The sequence below is a fragment of the Emys orbicularis genome, chromosome 1 (genome assembly GCF_028017835.1).
Source record: "Emys orbicularis isolate rEmyOrb1 chromosome 1, rEmyOrb1.hap1, whole genome shotgun sequence".
NCBI lineage: Eukaryota > Metazoa > Chordata > Testudines > Emydidae > Emys > Emys orbicularis.
In genome coordinates, this window is record NC_088683.1 from 331,331,780 (window position 1) to 331,347,957 (window position 16,178).

A 16,178-nucleotide genomic window follows, 5' to 3' on the forward strand; every position below is an offset into this window, starting at 1 on the left:
ATGGTGTAGGCCACTTGGAGATTCTGTTTTAGCAGGCATCTCTCCATCATCACAAAGTTTTTCTGTCTCCTCATCCATTTGGAGGCCAGAGTGGAGGTGAAAGGCTAATTTTGTGGGCCTTAACTAACCTGCCTTTTCCCTACTTCTTCTTTCATAGGAGACGAAGAACATCATGAAGTATATTTGTTATCCACAAACTGATTTTTGTCAAGTTCTCAGAATTTACCGCTGAAGCTCCTGGACAGAATAGTGTAGTCCCAATTCAGGAAAAAAAATGGGGTTTTACTCACCCCATCTCCTCAAGTTATAGCCTCATCCTCCTTGGCAAATATCTCAGAAGTCCTCTACTAGGTTTACCAGGGAAGACCCAATGAAATCTATTTATTTGATTGCTTAATAGAGAATTCTTGTTCTGAAACTTTACTGTGTATTGATTTGTTGAGGTATCAATCCATAGCTCTGAGCAGCTTTTTAAAAACACTTTTAAAACATGCATTATAAAAGTCAAAATATGTAATAGTGTCCCTACAACCTGAAATAAAAATTAGCTGAAACCACAGTAATAATTGTAAAAGCCCTATGTTATAGGGGGATCTAGCATCGATCTCTGTACTTAGGGCTTGTCTACATTACCCCTGGATCAACAGGAAACGATCAATCCATTGGGGGTCAATTTATTGCATCTAGTCTAGACGTGATAAATCGACCACCAAGCGCTCTTCCGTTGACTCCGGTACTCCACCAGGGCGAGAGGCGCAGGCGGAGTCATCGGGATAGTGTCAGCCATCGACTTACTGCAGTGAAGACACCACGGTAAGTAGATCGAAGTACGTCAACTTCAGCTACGTTATTCATGTAGCTGAAGTTGCGTAACTTATATCGATTCCCCCCCCAGTGTAGACCAGGCCTTAAATTGCTAAATGCTTCTCATTATTAAAAGATTCTTGTGACACTTTCTACTTTTTGAGAAGGTCTAGCATCCAATTTTTATAGCAGGGCTTTGTTCTTCGGCAAGGTAAAGCCATGGGGCCAGGGAGGTGCCTCTGGCTTCATCCCATGAAATTCCATTGAGATTTGGCTGAGTAATTACTGATGAAAATCACCATTTCTTTGCTATGGCAGGTGTTGTTATTGCTTAATTTTAACAAAATGTATAAAGCTTTGGGTAGTTGGAAGAACACATCAAAGGGGCCGACTGAAATAATCCCTTGGTTGAATACTAGTCAGTGAGGGAAAACTTATGGTACTTAACAAAATAGAGGACATGCAAAGAGTGTCCCAGAATAGACAGGGATGGCAGAGCCTTGTTTGTGCCCTTAGCGACATCTGGATTCAGATTCAGGTGGATAAAACCCTGAACATTCTCAGACTAGGCCCCCACAGCAGTGACAGAATGCACTGCACTTGGAACCCCTGGGAACAGAGACTCAGCCTGGCTGCTGCCAGAGCAGCTGTCCTGGTGGTGGGGAATGGGTGAGAACTGGGCCAGGTTTCCCCAGACTCAGTGCATGGACCCAGCTACCCATCACTCTTGTGAAGCCATCATCTAGGGTAGGAGCCGATCTCTCAGCACAGCCCCAACAATCCATCCATCCCATTGGGGGCACCACATATGGCAGGAGCCCCTGACTTCCTGGAGCAGGACAGCAACCCCTGGGGTAGAGGTGAGTACAAATACCTGGAAATCAGGACAGCATGAGTTCTAGACTTGAATCTTCTGCTGACTGATGTTAATAAGTCTGTATTATGCATAATGCTTATTATTAACCATGTCTGATAACCAACTGAGAGATTACACTAGCTGGGACTAAAATGCAGATCTCAAACATGGCAGACCTGTAGCCCATCCACTTAGCCATACTGCCTCTCAGAAAAAGCCTGCCAAACCTTTATTCTTGGCTGTGTGGTCTGGAAAATGGGGTTACTCATGCATAGGTAATCTACTGATAGAAGTACCATTAACCTCATTTTACAGATGGGGAAAACTGAGCAACTTGCCTGAGGCCACACTGTTGAATCAGTGGCAGAGCCAGGATTAGAACTCGACTTCCTGAATCCCAACTCTACTCATTCCTCCAGATCACAGTGCCTTACTAGCACAGGTGCTGAGTATCTACAATTTCCATTGACTTCAGCTGCAGTTGTGAGTGCTTATCAGCACTTCTTACAATCAGGATAAAAGGGGTTCAGGTTTGGCACCCAGAAAGTGAAGAACACACAAGTAGGGGCCATCTACCAAAACTTTAGTTTAAGTTACTTGCTCAGCAGCATATTGGAAATCTATAGCAGAGGAAGGGATAGAACTGAGTTATCGCATGTGGCATTCAACCCTTACAAGACCATGCTTTTTTCTTCTTGCATACCCTGCCTCATTCTTTACATGCCTCCCAGCTTCTAGAGCAAATGAGGCAAGGGTCCAACAGACACCAGCTTTGATTACTACAGAACTCTGATTCTGTTCCCTGAGCACTGGCCATCCTGTGCGCTCACCAGGGTCAGATAGAAAAAAATGGTATGGTGATAATTAGACTTATCATAGTGCATATGCACAGGGGAGCAGAAGTAAGGTTGCACAGGCATCCTTAATTATGGAATTATCTAACTTTCGAGTGTTTTATTTTGCAACTTAAACAACATTCTTTGAATGTGGGCTTTTTGTGTATATGTAATTCTATATATCTCAGATGGATCTGAACACTTCCTTAAAACATAAGCTCCTCAATAGATTGGCTGCTACCAGAGTCCCATTTGGGTATTTTTTTATTTGAACTTACTGATTTGATCCTTTGGCAGTAGGGTCAAAAATATCTCCAGATGTTGAGGAAGGAGAGTTTGTTAAACATTTTACTCCTCTCCCTAGTACATGAGAAACCAGATAGAACAGAGCAGAAGACTTTATAGGGCGAATGTCCAACATCACTAGTTTGTTTTTCAAGCTTCAGAGCTCTGGCTGGGATTTGTCACAGCTACAAGTGAGACTGGATCTTTTCTTTGCCTAGAGAGGGAAAAGTTCAGACTTCTAGCAGCATAAATATATGACAGCCCAATAGAGCGTGCAAGGATCTGCAACTAGCATGTATCTTGAATTTGTGGATCTTCAGTAATGAGATATGATCGGGGAATTGTGACATGAGTGCAAAATGCATAATATCTCATATCTTGGTAAAATAGGTTTCACTTTACCACTGCCAAAACTTGAATCTTTACTGTCTGCATTTCAGTAAACCACCTAATCAAGAATGCTGGAGATTACTGTTGTCCTTACAAGTCCTTATATCTGTGTGGCCCAGCCTTTAAATTAGCTTATAGGAAATTGATTGTGATTCCCCTGTTGCACTGATTTGAAAAGCTGTCCCATAGTAAGTTTGTTCTAAACTATTTCCCATTTAGCCAGTCGGTCCCCAGCCTGTAGCAGTGCATGGGATTCTTCCATCCTAAGTGCAGGACTCTGCACTTTTCCTTGTTGAACCTCATCAGATGTCTTTTGGCCCAATCCTCCAATTTGTCTAGGTCACTCTGGACCCTATCGCTACCCTCCAAGCAAAGGTTCTGACATCTAAAATTTTCAGAAAACAATCAATTGTATTTGTCTCTAGATAAATGGATGATTCCATTGTGTAGCTTCTAAAAGGCTGGTATTAGTCCTCTGGTTTAGTTAAAATTAAGACATTCTACTTCTTGCATTTTTGGCTAGGGCATCAGCAGAGATCTGGGAAGTGGCCAATAAGACAATGCCATTGACATCACTTTGAGCGCTCTCCTCCAATACTAGTACTGCTAGCCATATCCATTGGTTATAGGATGCAGGAAGAGGAGACATTAAACAATGAATTACTTACCAATAATCATGTCATCTTTCCTCCCCATCCTAATCCCATTGTCTTCTCCTCTTGTTGTTTGGATTGTCTTGCACTAAAAGAAAGGAGTTATTTGGCCTACATGTTCTTAACTTGAGCAATTCTTTTTTTCTCCTCAAACACCTGCTTTCCTGGTGGGTGGAGACATATCACTTCATGCTGACTGGTTGTGTATGGAGGAAGACATTACTATAATTAAGAGTAAGCTATTCCTCCTTGCTCTGTCTCTCTTGTATACAAATCTTGTATGGCTTTATTTGCTTAAGTTGGTTGCTCACAAAACCTTGCTGTATATTGTATCTGAGTCTGAACTTGTGTTTGAACCATTACACCAAAATCTAGGTGCCCTTCAGAGTTTGATTTAATGACTCGTTTACTTTTAGGTGGTGAAAACAGTTGGTCTACGTGAAGTCTGGTTTTTTGGGCTGCAGTATGTGGACAGCAAAGGCTATTCAACTTGGTTGAAGCTGAATAAAAAGGTAAAATATTCTTGATTGTTCGGATGAACTTTCAATTTGAAATAGTTTATATGCAGACTTGCTACTTGTATATATTATATTACAAATTGTAATCTAATTAATGGACAGATTTCTTTAAAGGTTAGTTCAGCTCAACTGTTTATAAACAAGTGGAATCTTACTGCACAATTGTATAGGCATTTTATTTGACTCAGATGGAGATGTGTTTTCCTGTACTTCAGTTACTGTGGTGATCCGTACATTAGAAAAACTATCATATTTCATTATTCTTGATCACAAAATGAACTTTCTCCCTCTGTCCCTTTCATGCAGCAGAATTTATTTTTGGGGAAGAAAAGTTAGGAATAGTTTTTAAAAAGCAATGCAGTATGAATATGGCTATGGAATTTCCCCTTTATATTGCTACCTAGGCCAGGATTTTCAAAAATAGGTGCCATCAGAAGGTGCTATTTCAAACAGAGGCAAACTCCTTTTGGTTTTAATTTTAGCCTAGAATGCCTTTCATTTCATATGTTAGAGAAACTGCCAGCCCTGCATGGTGTAGTGATTCTGTTTTTTAGGAGCAATCCTCAGACGTAGAGCTGAGGGAAATGATTTGCTCATCTCATGAAAACTTTTGAGATTTCAAAAATTTTCCTAGTTCACATCAGAATGAAATAGACCTTTCCAGTTTCTTTTCTTTTCTTTATTTTTTTTGGGGGGGCGGAGACAGATATCCACCCCAGAATAACCAGTAACCTGGTGGTTAGATGCAGGCCAAGGACTTACACTCACTTGGGATGTGGGAGATTCACGTGTAAGGGACTGGGGTGTAGGAGGTCTGGCTGGGCTGGGTAGTCCCTGACGTGTGGTGGTCAGTGAGCAGGGGTTGGAAGAATCACTAGAGTCAGGTTGAATAAACAAGAGTTAGGGTCAAAGTCAGGACTAGGTTGGAGACTGGAGATCAGAGGTAGTATCAGGCTAGCCTCAGGAGGAAAGAGTCAGGGTCAGAATCAGGCTGGGATCGGAGGCCAGAAATCCGAAGACGAGGTGAGCTCTGTAGTCACAGCAGGCCTGAAGTCTGTGGTGTTGCCTAGACAACTTCCTGGGGCACCCTTTAAGGTTAAATAGAGTGGTTGGCCAATCAGAGGGCTGCAGGGTAATGTCACTCTGGCTCCCTTGGGCAGTACTTCTTGTGGCACTTATTCTCCATGGTGCTCCCTGGCTTTGTTTCTGCATGTCACTGTGGGAATGTTAGCTGTCCCAGGCTCTACAGACCTGGGTTCTAGTGCCCACATCCTTACAGTGAGTGTCCTAACCACCAGCCTATTGGCTATTCTGGGTGACTTTCTCTTCATATCTCCTGTTGGAGCTGTTCCACTTCATATAAATAAATATTCATTGAGGCAAAATAGACTCAATTGGGGCACTCATCTGCTATGTGGGAGACTCCAGTTCAAGTCCCTCCTCTGGCTATTCTGGGATGGCTTTCTCTTTATGGTTTTGTCCAGAAATTCCCTCCTGAACCTTGAGGGCATCTCTATATTGCAATAAAACACCCATGGCTCCAAGTCTCAGAGCCCGGGTCAATTGACTCAAGCTCATAGGGCACATGCTAGGAACTTGGATTCTGAGACCCATTCTCCTTGTGGGGTTTCAGAGTCAGGGATCCAGCCTGAGACTGAATGTATACTCTGCAATTTTTAGCCCTGCAGCCTGAGCCCTACAACCCCGAGTTAGCTGACCCAGGGCAGCCATGATCTTTTATTTCAATGTAGATGTTCCCTGAGAAGCCTTTAGTCAGATCTGGTATGTTCCTGTGAAGAGTCATGGGTTTGACAAGTGTGCATTTACTAACAAAAAATTAAGTTGAAAAAAATTCCCAACTAGCTGTAATCAGAGGTTGCCATTTATTCAGCCTTTGCCCCACATTGTGGTAGGCATGATGAACTGAATCTGTTCACCTGGAAGGTTCTCTAGGAGATTTCAATCTCCCAGAAGCTCAGTTTCATACAAATAATTGTTTTAAAGCTTACAATTCTTTTTGGTTAGTTCTGGTAGCTTTCTTCTAATGCTTGAGGAATCTAGGACTTAATGGATAACTTGGCAGCAGTGTTCTATTTTTGTCTCTAGGTAGGAGCTAAGCAAAATATAGTCTTGGGAGGCAACTTACCTTTTGGAATAGGCAATAATTTACTAGAATTTTCCCTTGTCAGTTCACTTGATGAGAAGTAAATACTCTAGGTAACCCATGTCATGGTGGTTCTTTCTGAACTTTCAGTTTATAGTGGACATAACATTTTAAGAATGGAGTACTTTTCAGGTCTGTCTTCATTAGAAGCACCTATCCAATGACTTTTGCTTTGTCTTAAAGGTTGAAGAAGAGAACTGCAGTTGAAGGATGCATTTCTGATACAGTGATGAAATAATTGCCTTTATACGGTCCTTCTATCTCCCTTGATTCTAAGATCACTTTAGAAAGCAAGACCTGTTGAGGCATTTAAGCACTATCAGACTATATAAATAATAATGTTGTGACTCTTCTTGATCATTGTGTTCCCCAGCCCCAGCTGGCGCTGGTTCATCACTAAAATATAAAAATATATTTGAAAATTGCCTCTATCTTTGAATGGACATAATATTATGTTGGAAATTGAAATTAGTTTGTTATATATTAATTAGGCAGATTCTACTGCACAAGTAATAGAACTAGAACTTGATATTTTTCTTTTATAAAACAGTGTCCATACAGATTCTTCAGGGGGGAAAAGAGGTGACTACATATTTCCTTAACTGTTGGGTACTCTTTACTTTTAAGCCAGTTTGCACACACTCTTTTGGGCAACCTCTAGTTTATTGAACTTTAGCTAAGAACTTGTAACAATTGGTCTTTAAAAATATTTACAATAAAATACCCTAGATTTCATTTGTAAATTACTACATATATATTTGAGTTAAATGTGGATGGGGTTGATTGGATGTCAGTGTTAAATCCTGACTTTGTCATGGCAAAAAAATGCAAAAATCATAATTTTAGCTTAAAATAAAATAGTTTTCACCATGACATACTATTTTAATTACGTGCATTTTTCATTTAAAAATGTTAACATCTAGTAAAACACCAAATCAGAGCCAAATATAGATATTAATGAAAGTCTTGCTCGAGAGCAGGCAGGCCAGGATGAAAAAGACCATGAGTGAAATCCTGGCTCTATTTCAATCAATGGCAAAACTTCCACTGAGCACACTCCATAACCTTTATGGACAAAAAAACCTCTCAATCATGGTTTTTGTCACAGAAATCATGGACATAACAAGCATCTGGCCTTAGGCATACATAATGCAGTCATCTTTTGGATCCATAGTTCTCAATAATTTAGATATTTCCTTATTTAAATTTCTCAGAAAAGGACTGTAAAACATAAACCCAAAGATTTTTAGAATTTGGGATGAATTTTACTGAGATGAGAATGAGAAGGGAAAAATCTACAGATTTTTGTCTCGTGTCCTGCAAGCAGTTAAGCACATTTAACTTTTATGCAGTAAGAATAGTCCCATTGAGCTCAGTAGGACTACTCACAATGCATAAAGTTAAGCATGTGCTTACACGTGAAGGATTGGGGCCTTTGACAGTGTTTTTTCTGAACATTTCTATTACCGTTTGCTACATCTACAAATTTTACTTAACATTAATTTTAACCTGTTTGTCTCAGCAATGGTTAGTACTGGAATGTAAGTAGAACCAAGGAAAATAAGTAAAATCCATTTATTTGTGTCATATTGGTGATGACAGCAAAATTTTCTGATGCCTTCTCAATCCATCGCTAGCTTCAAGCACTCAGCATCTGACCTCTCAGTGATCTGCTGCATACCATCTATCCATCTTCTCTCTGGTCATCCCCTGCTATGCTGACCTACCACCATTCTTCCATGATAACTTTCTCAGGGTTATTTCCATCTCTACCCCTGATGTGACCAAAGTATGTAAGCTTGCGCCTGTTGATTTCTGAGAGCAGATTCTGCTTCTCTCCAATAATACTTTTAACATAAGCATTCATCGTCTTTTCCATATAGGAGATGCACAAGGGTCTTTGCCAGCACCAGATCTCAAAAGCTTCAGGTTTTTTTTGTCGGTTGCCTTAATTTTCAATGATTCACATCCATAAGTCGTGGAAAAAATTAAGCTTTCACCAATCAACTTTCATACATTTTGAGATGCCACGTTATTTCTTAACTTTTGTAAGGCTGAGCGAACCATTCTTAATCATTTTCCAATTTCTTCAGGCAGCCTCTTTGATGGGATATGTATGATCCCAGATAACTGAATTCATCTATTGCCTCTATCACTTGATTGTTAATTGTGATGTCCACTTGCATCCTTTTTTTGTTAATAATGTCAAAATGGATGGATTTACATTTCAACTCATTCAGGGATAGTCCATGTTCCTCACTAATTATTTTTACAGACTCCCAACTTTTGTTGCGGCAAAGAGCATCCTGTCATCAGTGTAGTTAAGAGGTGTTGACCAGTGGAAATCCCAGCTCCATCCACTTTGTCAAAAACTTCCAGGGCTTGTCTCAGAATAAATTCTGCGTACATGTTGAAGAGGCTTAGGGATGGAATACACTCTTGGCTCACAGCCTGCCTGTCACATGACCAGGATGTGGACAGTCATGCCTAGTGGTTGGAGCAGGAGTCAGGCATAATGATCAGAACAGGCGTGAAATCTAGTGGTTAGATCAGGAGTCGGCAGCCTGGAATTGGAGCCCACGGTTAGAGCAGGAGCTGGAGCCAAGGGGTCAGAACTGGGAGTGGGATTCCGGATGTCAGAAGTTAGGAATTGGAACTGAGGATCAGAATTGAGTTACCTGGAGTGAGGCAAGGCAGGGGGAAGGCTGGGGTTGAGCCCAAGGTGGGAGCAAGGCTGGGAACAAGCGGGCACAAGGGCTATCATAACCACCGATGAATCTTTGAGGAGCCACCGAACTACTGTGGCTGTTGGTCTTGGAGCTGGTCTGCTGCCTCCTCAAACCAATCAGGTGGTGTAGCCACTCAGGCAGCCTACTACAGGCTAGTTGGTCTCATTAGGTTGCCTGGATACTGGCTCTGCTGCAGCCTCTGATTCCTGACACGGCCCAGTGGAAAACCACTAGTTGTTCCCTGCTGCTGTTTTCACCGTGATCTATTGTTGATGGTACAGATTTGCGATGAGTTCAATGAGGTGCTGTGGAATCCCCATGTCATGTGATGTGACTGATGTTTGCGATTTGATCATGTGTGCCTCATCCCTCTCTGAAACCAACTTCTTGTGGTTGTAGTTCTGCTCCTATCATTCATTGCATGCAATCCTGGATTTTGTAGAGTAGAACTTGGCTTGCATGCAATATCAAGGAGATAATGATTGTTACTACACTGTTCTGTCACCTTTCTTTGGTAGGGCCAAAGGATTCCCTTCATCCAGTCTTCCAACCAATTTCTAGTCATCCATACATCACTGCAGATTTAACAGCTCTGCTGGTATGTTATCTACCCCTGGTTCTTTCCTGGCCTTCATTTTCATAATAGCGTACAGCATTTCCTCTTGTAGAATTGATGGCACTAGCTCCGTACTCTCCTTTCTGTTGGTCTGTATTGTAAGAGGCATACAGATTGACACAGTAATCTCCACTAGCATTTGACATCATCTTCATTGAGGACTCTGCCTTCATGCTCATTTGTTATGTTCAATTGTAGGGGAAACTTTTTGTTGTTAAGTCTGACCAATGTAAATATACCTTTTATATTGTTATTCTTTGTAACTCTCATGTTCCATGCATTTTGCTCTTATGTATTTGCTCTTGTCTCATCTAGTCTGCCTTTGGATCTGTCTGCTTAGTTCCTTATGCTCTCTCCTATATTCTTCTGTCTTCAAGCCATTCTCTTTCACTCTGCATCATTTTTTCACCAGCTCAAATGCCTTCTCAGTTAACTATGGTGTAGTCTGACATCGATTTTTCAGAATGTGTGCTGTGGATGCTTTGAGCATGATAGTTTTCATTTTATTCCAAAGTTCATTTGGGTTGTTCTTTCACTTGTGGCATGCCTCAAACCCATTCTGGACAGAAGTCATGTATTTTAGTTGATTTTAGACAAGTCCAGATGTTTCAGAACTGCTGAATGTCTTAAATTTCAATGTAATGTTTGAGGCTAATGTTGATGGACTGACCCTCAGTCTGCACTTGGGAAAGTCTTTGTCCATTACTCACTCTCCAGCATTGCTGTATCATTATATAGTCAGTTTGGTTCTTTGTCGTGCCCTCTGATGACTTCCATGTATATCAACTTCTAGGATGTTGGGTGAAAATAGTTTGTAATGACCAGGTGATTAGAGCAGCACAATTCAACTAGATGTCCTCCTCTCTCATTTTATAAACCATTGTTTCCTATTACTTCTTTGAGACCCTATACTTCCAACTTTCACATCGAGGTCCCCAATTACAAGAGTGATATCTTTGCTTGGTCTATTAATAAGTGTCTCTTCCAGCCGTTCATAGAATTCATCAATCTGCAGCAGCAGCTGTGATAGGAACTTAAATCTGTACAATCAACATAGTGACTGCCTTCGCTTGAAGGTGAATAGTGATGATTCTGTCGCTGATTGGGTTGTATCCAAGCGCAAACTTTGTCTCCTTGGATAAGTTAAGTGCAACCCCATATTCTCTCGTTTTCTCAGATCCTGAGTGTAGTACTCTGTGTATCTATCCCTAGTCATGAAATTACCCCTACCATTCCATGAGAGCTCTGAGATTCCACATACATCTATCTTACATTTTTCCAGTGCTTTGGCCAAAGTGGTGAGATTGCCTTCATGCATACTCCTCACATTCCATGTTCCATTCCATCTTTCTGATGATTTATTTATGAAGGTTTGAGGCATTCTTTTACTTAGTGTAAACATCAGGCACTATACGTCTCAAAGGAAGTACAGTGCTTGACCAGGAAGGTCAGGCTGCATTGATGCTTGCCACCATAATGACAGTAGTCGGTGCCACCTACGACTGGCCGACGACAGGTGTTAAGTGACATTCAGGTAATTTGGCAAACCTTAGGAAGTCCAATGGCTTCAGATGGATGAGCACTTGGGGTGGGTAGTGGGAGCATCACTGGAGGAAACAGCATCAGAAAGTGGAAGAGTTAAACCTATAGAGTTAACCAAAGCAGCCACAAACTGGAGGGAAACCTACTTTCTCCCACAAGAACTATGATGATGGATCAATGTTTTGCCTTTGTTCCATGTATGGAGCTGAGTGGTGAAACCCCCAGGCCAGAAGGCATGATAGCTGGAACCTCCTTCCCAGTATAATCTATTAAGTGTACAGATTGTGATTATGATGGTGCTGTATTGAATCCTTTGGGAAGTACAGTGCCTGATGTTTGCAGCAAGTAGAGCCAAGTGGAGTAGAAAACTCTGCACAGAAATACAGCTTTTTGCCAAAACGCTAAATAGATGTCTATTAATTGAGTTTATAAATCTGTGTAGAAATGAAAGGTGGCATATGTAGTATGTTAATGATTTGTAGCAAAATGAAGTGATTGCTGAAATCAGATTAAACCCTTGGACATCAGGAACAAGGATTTTTGGCACATTTATAGCAGTAGACTTCAGGTTTTATGACTCTATGCCATAAAAAGGGGTAGATTCAAGAGTGAATGTGCCACAATTCTTTTTTGAGTGATGGCCCTGTAGGTGCTTCACTTCAGGTATTGGTGCATCCCTGTGCCTTTAATGGGAGAATTTCAGCAGCAGTGCCAGTCCAGGTCGTGCATGCGCGGTCCCTGTCTCGTGGCGCTGTTGGCACCTCACTTAGCGCGTGCACAACCCAACCCCCTCAGTTCCTTCTCAGCTGTGCTCTGCCTGAAATAGAGCTCCCAGCAGTGTCACAAAGTTAGCTTGTTTCACGTTAAAATAGTTTACTTAGAATAGTTTTTAAGCTTAGCAGTTCAGTTACTTACCCTTTTCCCCATATTTCTTCCTAGTTTAAAAAAAAATTGTTTTTCGTAGACTGGCTAAGTTCACCCATGGGGTGAACCCACCATCTTTTCAGTTATGCCTGGTTCATCAGGCTTTAAGCGCTGCCTGTCATGTCAAGACGCCATGCTGTTATCAGACGGACACTCAGTGTGTCTGCTGCTTGGGTGAGTTGCACATCCCTCAGAAATGCGCTCACTGCAGCATCCTAAAGGCTCAAGCTCAGAGGGACAGGGATCTGTGCCTCAAGCTCATCTTAATGGAGAAGTCTCTGCACCCAGCTTCAGACCCCAGCCAGCAGACTACCTCTGGAAAAATATCTCCAGAGACTTCACCTTCTTCTCAGAGGAAGGCTCATTCCTCTTAAAAAAAAAAAAAAAAAAATCAACGAGGAAACAAGCAGCGACTTCTCCTCACAGAGAACCGACCAAAAAGAAGCGATCTCCAGCTCGGTCTCTCTCCTTGATACCAACCGCACCATGGCTAAGTACCTATGAAGCACTGGGATCCTCCAGCACTGCCTGCACAGTGGCCTTTGCCAATCCCCAGCGCTCCTGTGCGGAGTCGAGAGACAAAAGCAAGCCTATCTCCTGCGCTGCACTACTGTCGACACTGCTGAAGATGGCACCAAGACCTCCAACACAGGCTATGCCTGCTCCATCAGCTTCCTCAGCACTGACTGCATCAACAATGACGCCATTGGTACCAGCAACTCTACTGCCAAAGCCATCAGAACAGTCGACTGCGTTACCGAAACTGTTGGCACCAAGATCTTCAGCGCTGAAGCCATGGCACCATGACACTTCTTTCATCAGAAAGACCTATTCGTATTGGTGATGCCAGACTCAGCAGTTTTTGGCAGCAACAGCTCCGTGGTGCAGGCAGTACTGAAACAACCCATCTGTCCAGTAGTCCCTCCACTTTCCAGCACACAGGAAGAGGATAGTTTTTTCCACACACCACTCCTCACCTGTACAACCGGACCCAACCCCTGGACCTCTGTGATCGAGGTCTCATTATAGGCAAGACATAGAGCTATTGTATGGGCACTTGTGTGGGGAATGGCATGGGTGAGGCCATCCACAATGCCTTACTGGGACCCCTGGGCCGCCTATAGAAGGGAGTACAGCAGGCTCCCCAGTCCCTATAGGAAGGGGATTAGCTTGCCCTCACCACCCTCGATGCCTGCAATGTCAGAGTCCCACGAGGAAATTGTCAACAGGAGGAGAGCATAGAGCAAGACACCATGCCACCTACTAACAATTCCTCCTCAGATGAGACCATAATGTCTTCACCTCCTACAGCCACTGCCGCCTTTAAGCAATTTCAAAAACTTTTTAAATGTGTGGCTGATGGATTAGAGATCTTTCTTGAGGAAGTCCCAGAGGCCCAACATAAACTGCAGACATCCTACAAGCCTCCTCAACTTCCAAAATAGCGCCCCCATTTAATGATGCTCTAATGGAGCCAGCAAAAACAGCTTGGCAGACGCCAGTTACCATACCACCTATCTGCAAGAGGGCTGACAAAATGTATTCTGTCCCCTCCAAAGGTATGGACCTCCTTTTTTCCCATCCTGCACCAAATTTACTTGTTGTCAATTCTGTCAACCCGCATGATAGACAGCAACAGTACAGGTTGACACCCATCGACAAAGAGTGGAAATGGATAGATCTTTTTGGTCACAAGATCTGTTCTTCATCAACCCTACAATTCCGGTTCGTCAGCTATGCGGCATTACGAGCAAAATATGATCACTGCAACTATTCAAAATTAATGGACTTTATTAATATTCCGGAGGACAAAAAGGGATCACTTTAGAGCTCTTGTGTCCAAAGACCAGCTTGTGGCCAGACTACCTTACAGGCATCTTTAATGTGGTCAACATAGCAGGAAGTTCCACGGCTACCACCTTGGTCATGTACCATGCATCCAGGCTGCATTCCTTGGGATTTCCCAGGAGATACAGTCCACGGTGGAGGACTTTCCATTCAACAGACAAACTTTTCACCGCCAAGATGGACCAAGTCCTCCACATGATGAAGGACTCAGGAGTGACCCTCTGTCCACTGGGGATTTATACGCCTGCCACGAAGAAGACAAACCAGATATCAGGCTTACCAGCACAACAGGTATGTCTCATATACCCAACATCAGTGGCAGTCCGAGCCACAGAGATGCTGACCACCACCACCATCAGCGTCTCAATCTTTCTCCTCGAAGCAACAATTTTGAGGACTTGGTTGAGGGTCTGAACGACCTTCCCCGCTCTACAGTGCTAATGACACCATCCATCTTCCATTTCAGATACTGTCTGACTCCCTTTTATTTGGCGTGGTCTTCCATCACCACCACCAAGTGGGCCCTAGAAATAGAATCCTAGAATATTAGGGTTGGAAGAGACCTCAGGAGGTCATCTAGTCCAATCCCCTGCCCAAATACACTTGGGCTAATTGATTCCCTTTACTTCCATCTTTCCCACCCAACCCCCCTCTGTGTCCCTCTTCGGGGCCCCTTCTCACAAGCACCTTGTATGACAAGAAGTAAACCATCTTCTACATTTAGGTGCCGTGGAACAAGTTCCTCCACTACACAAGGTGAATGGTTTCTTCTCCCATTACTACTTAACCCAAAAGAAAAATGGAGGATGGAGACCCATGCTAGATCTCACAAACCTCAACAAGTTCATGAGGGTTCAACCGTTCAGGATGGTCACATTAGCAATGATTATACCAACACTGGAACTCCGCTCACAGGAGGTTCATCGGGTTTATCCTGGGAATGGACTATTTTTAATATAAGGTCCTACCTTTCAGCCTTTCCACAGCACCACAAGTTTTCTTCAAAATTCTTGCAGTAGTAGCGGCTCACCTGCGCAAGCAAGAGGTAATAATATTCCCCTACCTGGATGACTGTTTACTAAAAGCTCCCACCCTGGCAGATGCTGTCGACAGTACTTACAGGGCGATTGCCCTTTTCCAGAATCTGGGGTTACAGATAAAGTCAATTTTTGTGTGTAAAATCCATTCACCAGCTAGACTTCATCAAGGCCCATCTCGACTCCCTGGAAGCCAAAGTGTCATTACCAACCAACAGGTTTATTACTGTGACCAACCTCATCTCTTCAGTAATGAACAGTCAAAACATATCAGCACGCACCTGCCTTCAACTCTTAGGCTACATGGCTGCAACCACATTTGTGGTACGACATATGCGTCTCCACATGCGCTGTCTTCAAGGCTGGCTCAGAACCGTCTACATGCCACACAAACATGGCCTAAACAGATATCTTACGATGCCAACCAAAGTAAAAGATTCTTTACACTGGTGGACACAACCCAACAACATGTGCACGGGGATTCCTTTCACTCAGAGTCGTAGACTTTAAGGTCAGAAGGGACCATCATGATCATCTAGTCTGACCTCCTGCACAATGCAGGCTGGAGAATTTCACCCACCCACTCCCGCAACAAGCCCCAAACCTATGTCTGAGCCATTGAAGTCCTCAAATCATGGTTTAAAGACAGAGAATCCTCCAGCAAGTGACCCGTGCCCCAGGCTGCAGAGGAAGGTGAAAAACCCCCAGGGCCTCTGCCAATCTGCCCTGGAGGAAAATTCCTTCCCGACCCCGAATATGGCGATCAGCTAAACCCTGAGCATGTGGGCAAGACTCAGTAGCCAGAGACCCAGGAAAGAATTCTCTGTAGTAACTCAGATCCCACCCCATCTAACATCCCATCACAGGCCATTGGGCATATTTATTACTAATAGTCAAAGATCAATTAATTGCCAGAATTAGGCTATCCCATCATACCATCCCCTCCATAAACTTATCAAGCTTAGTCTTGAAGCCA

At 42.9% G+C, this 16,178-nt stretch overlaps 1 protein-coding gene across 2 annotated transcripts in view; it reads left to right on the forward strand.

The window, feature by feature from the left end:
• Positions 1 to 16,178, forward strand: part of RDX (radixin) — a 125,389-nt gene that overhangs the window by 78,064 nt on the left and 31,147 nt on the right. For both annotated transcript variants that reach the window (XM_065405032.1, XM_065405041.1), the window contains exon 4: positions 4,241 to 4,336. In XM_065405032.1, coding sequence (XP_065261104.1) covers positions 4,241 to 4,336 — 96 coding nt within the window. The remainder of the gene's footprint in view (positions 1 to 4,240; positions 4,337 to 16,178) is intronic.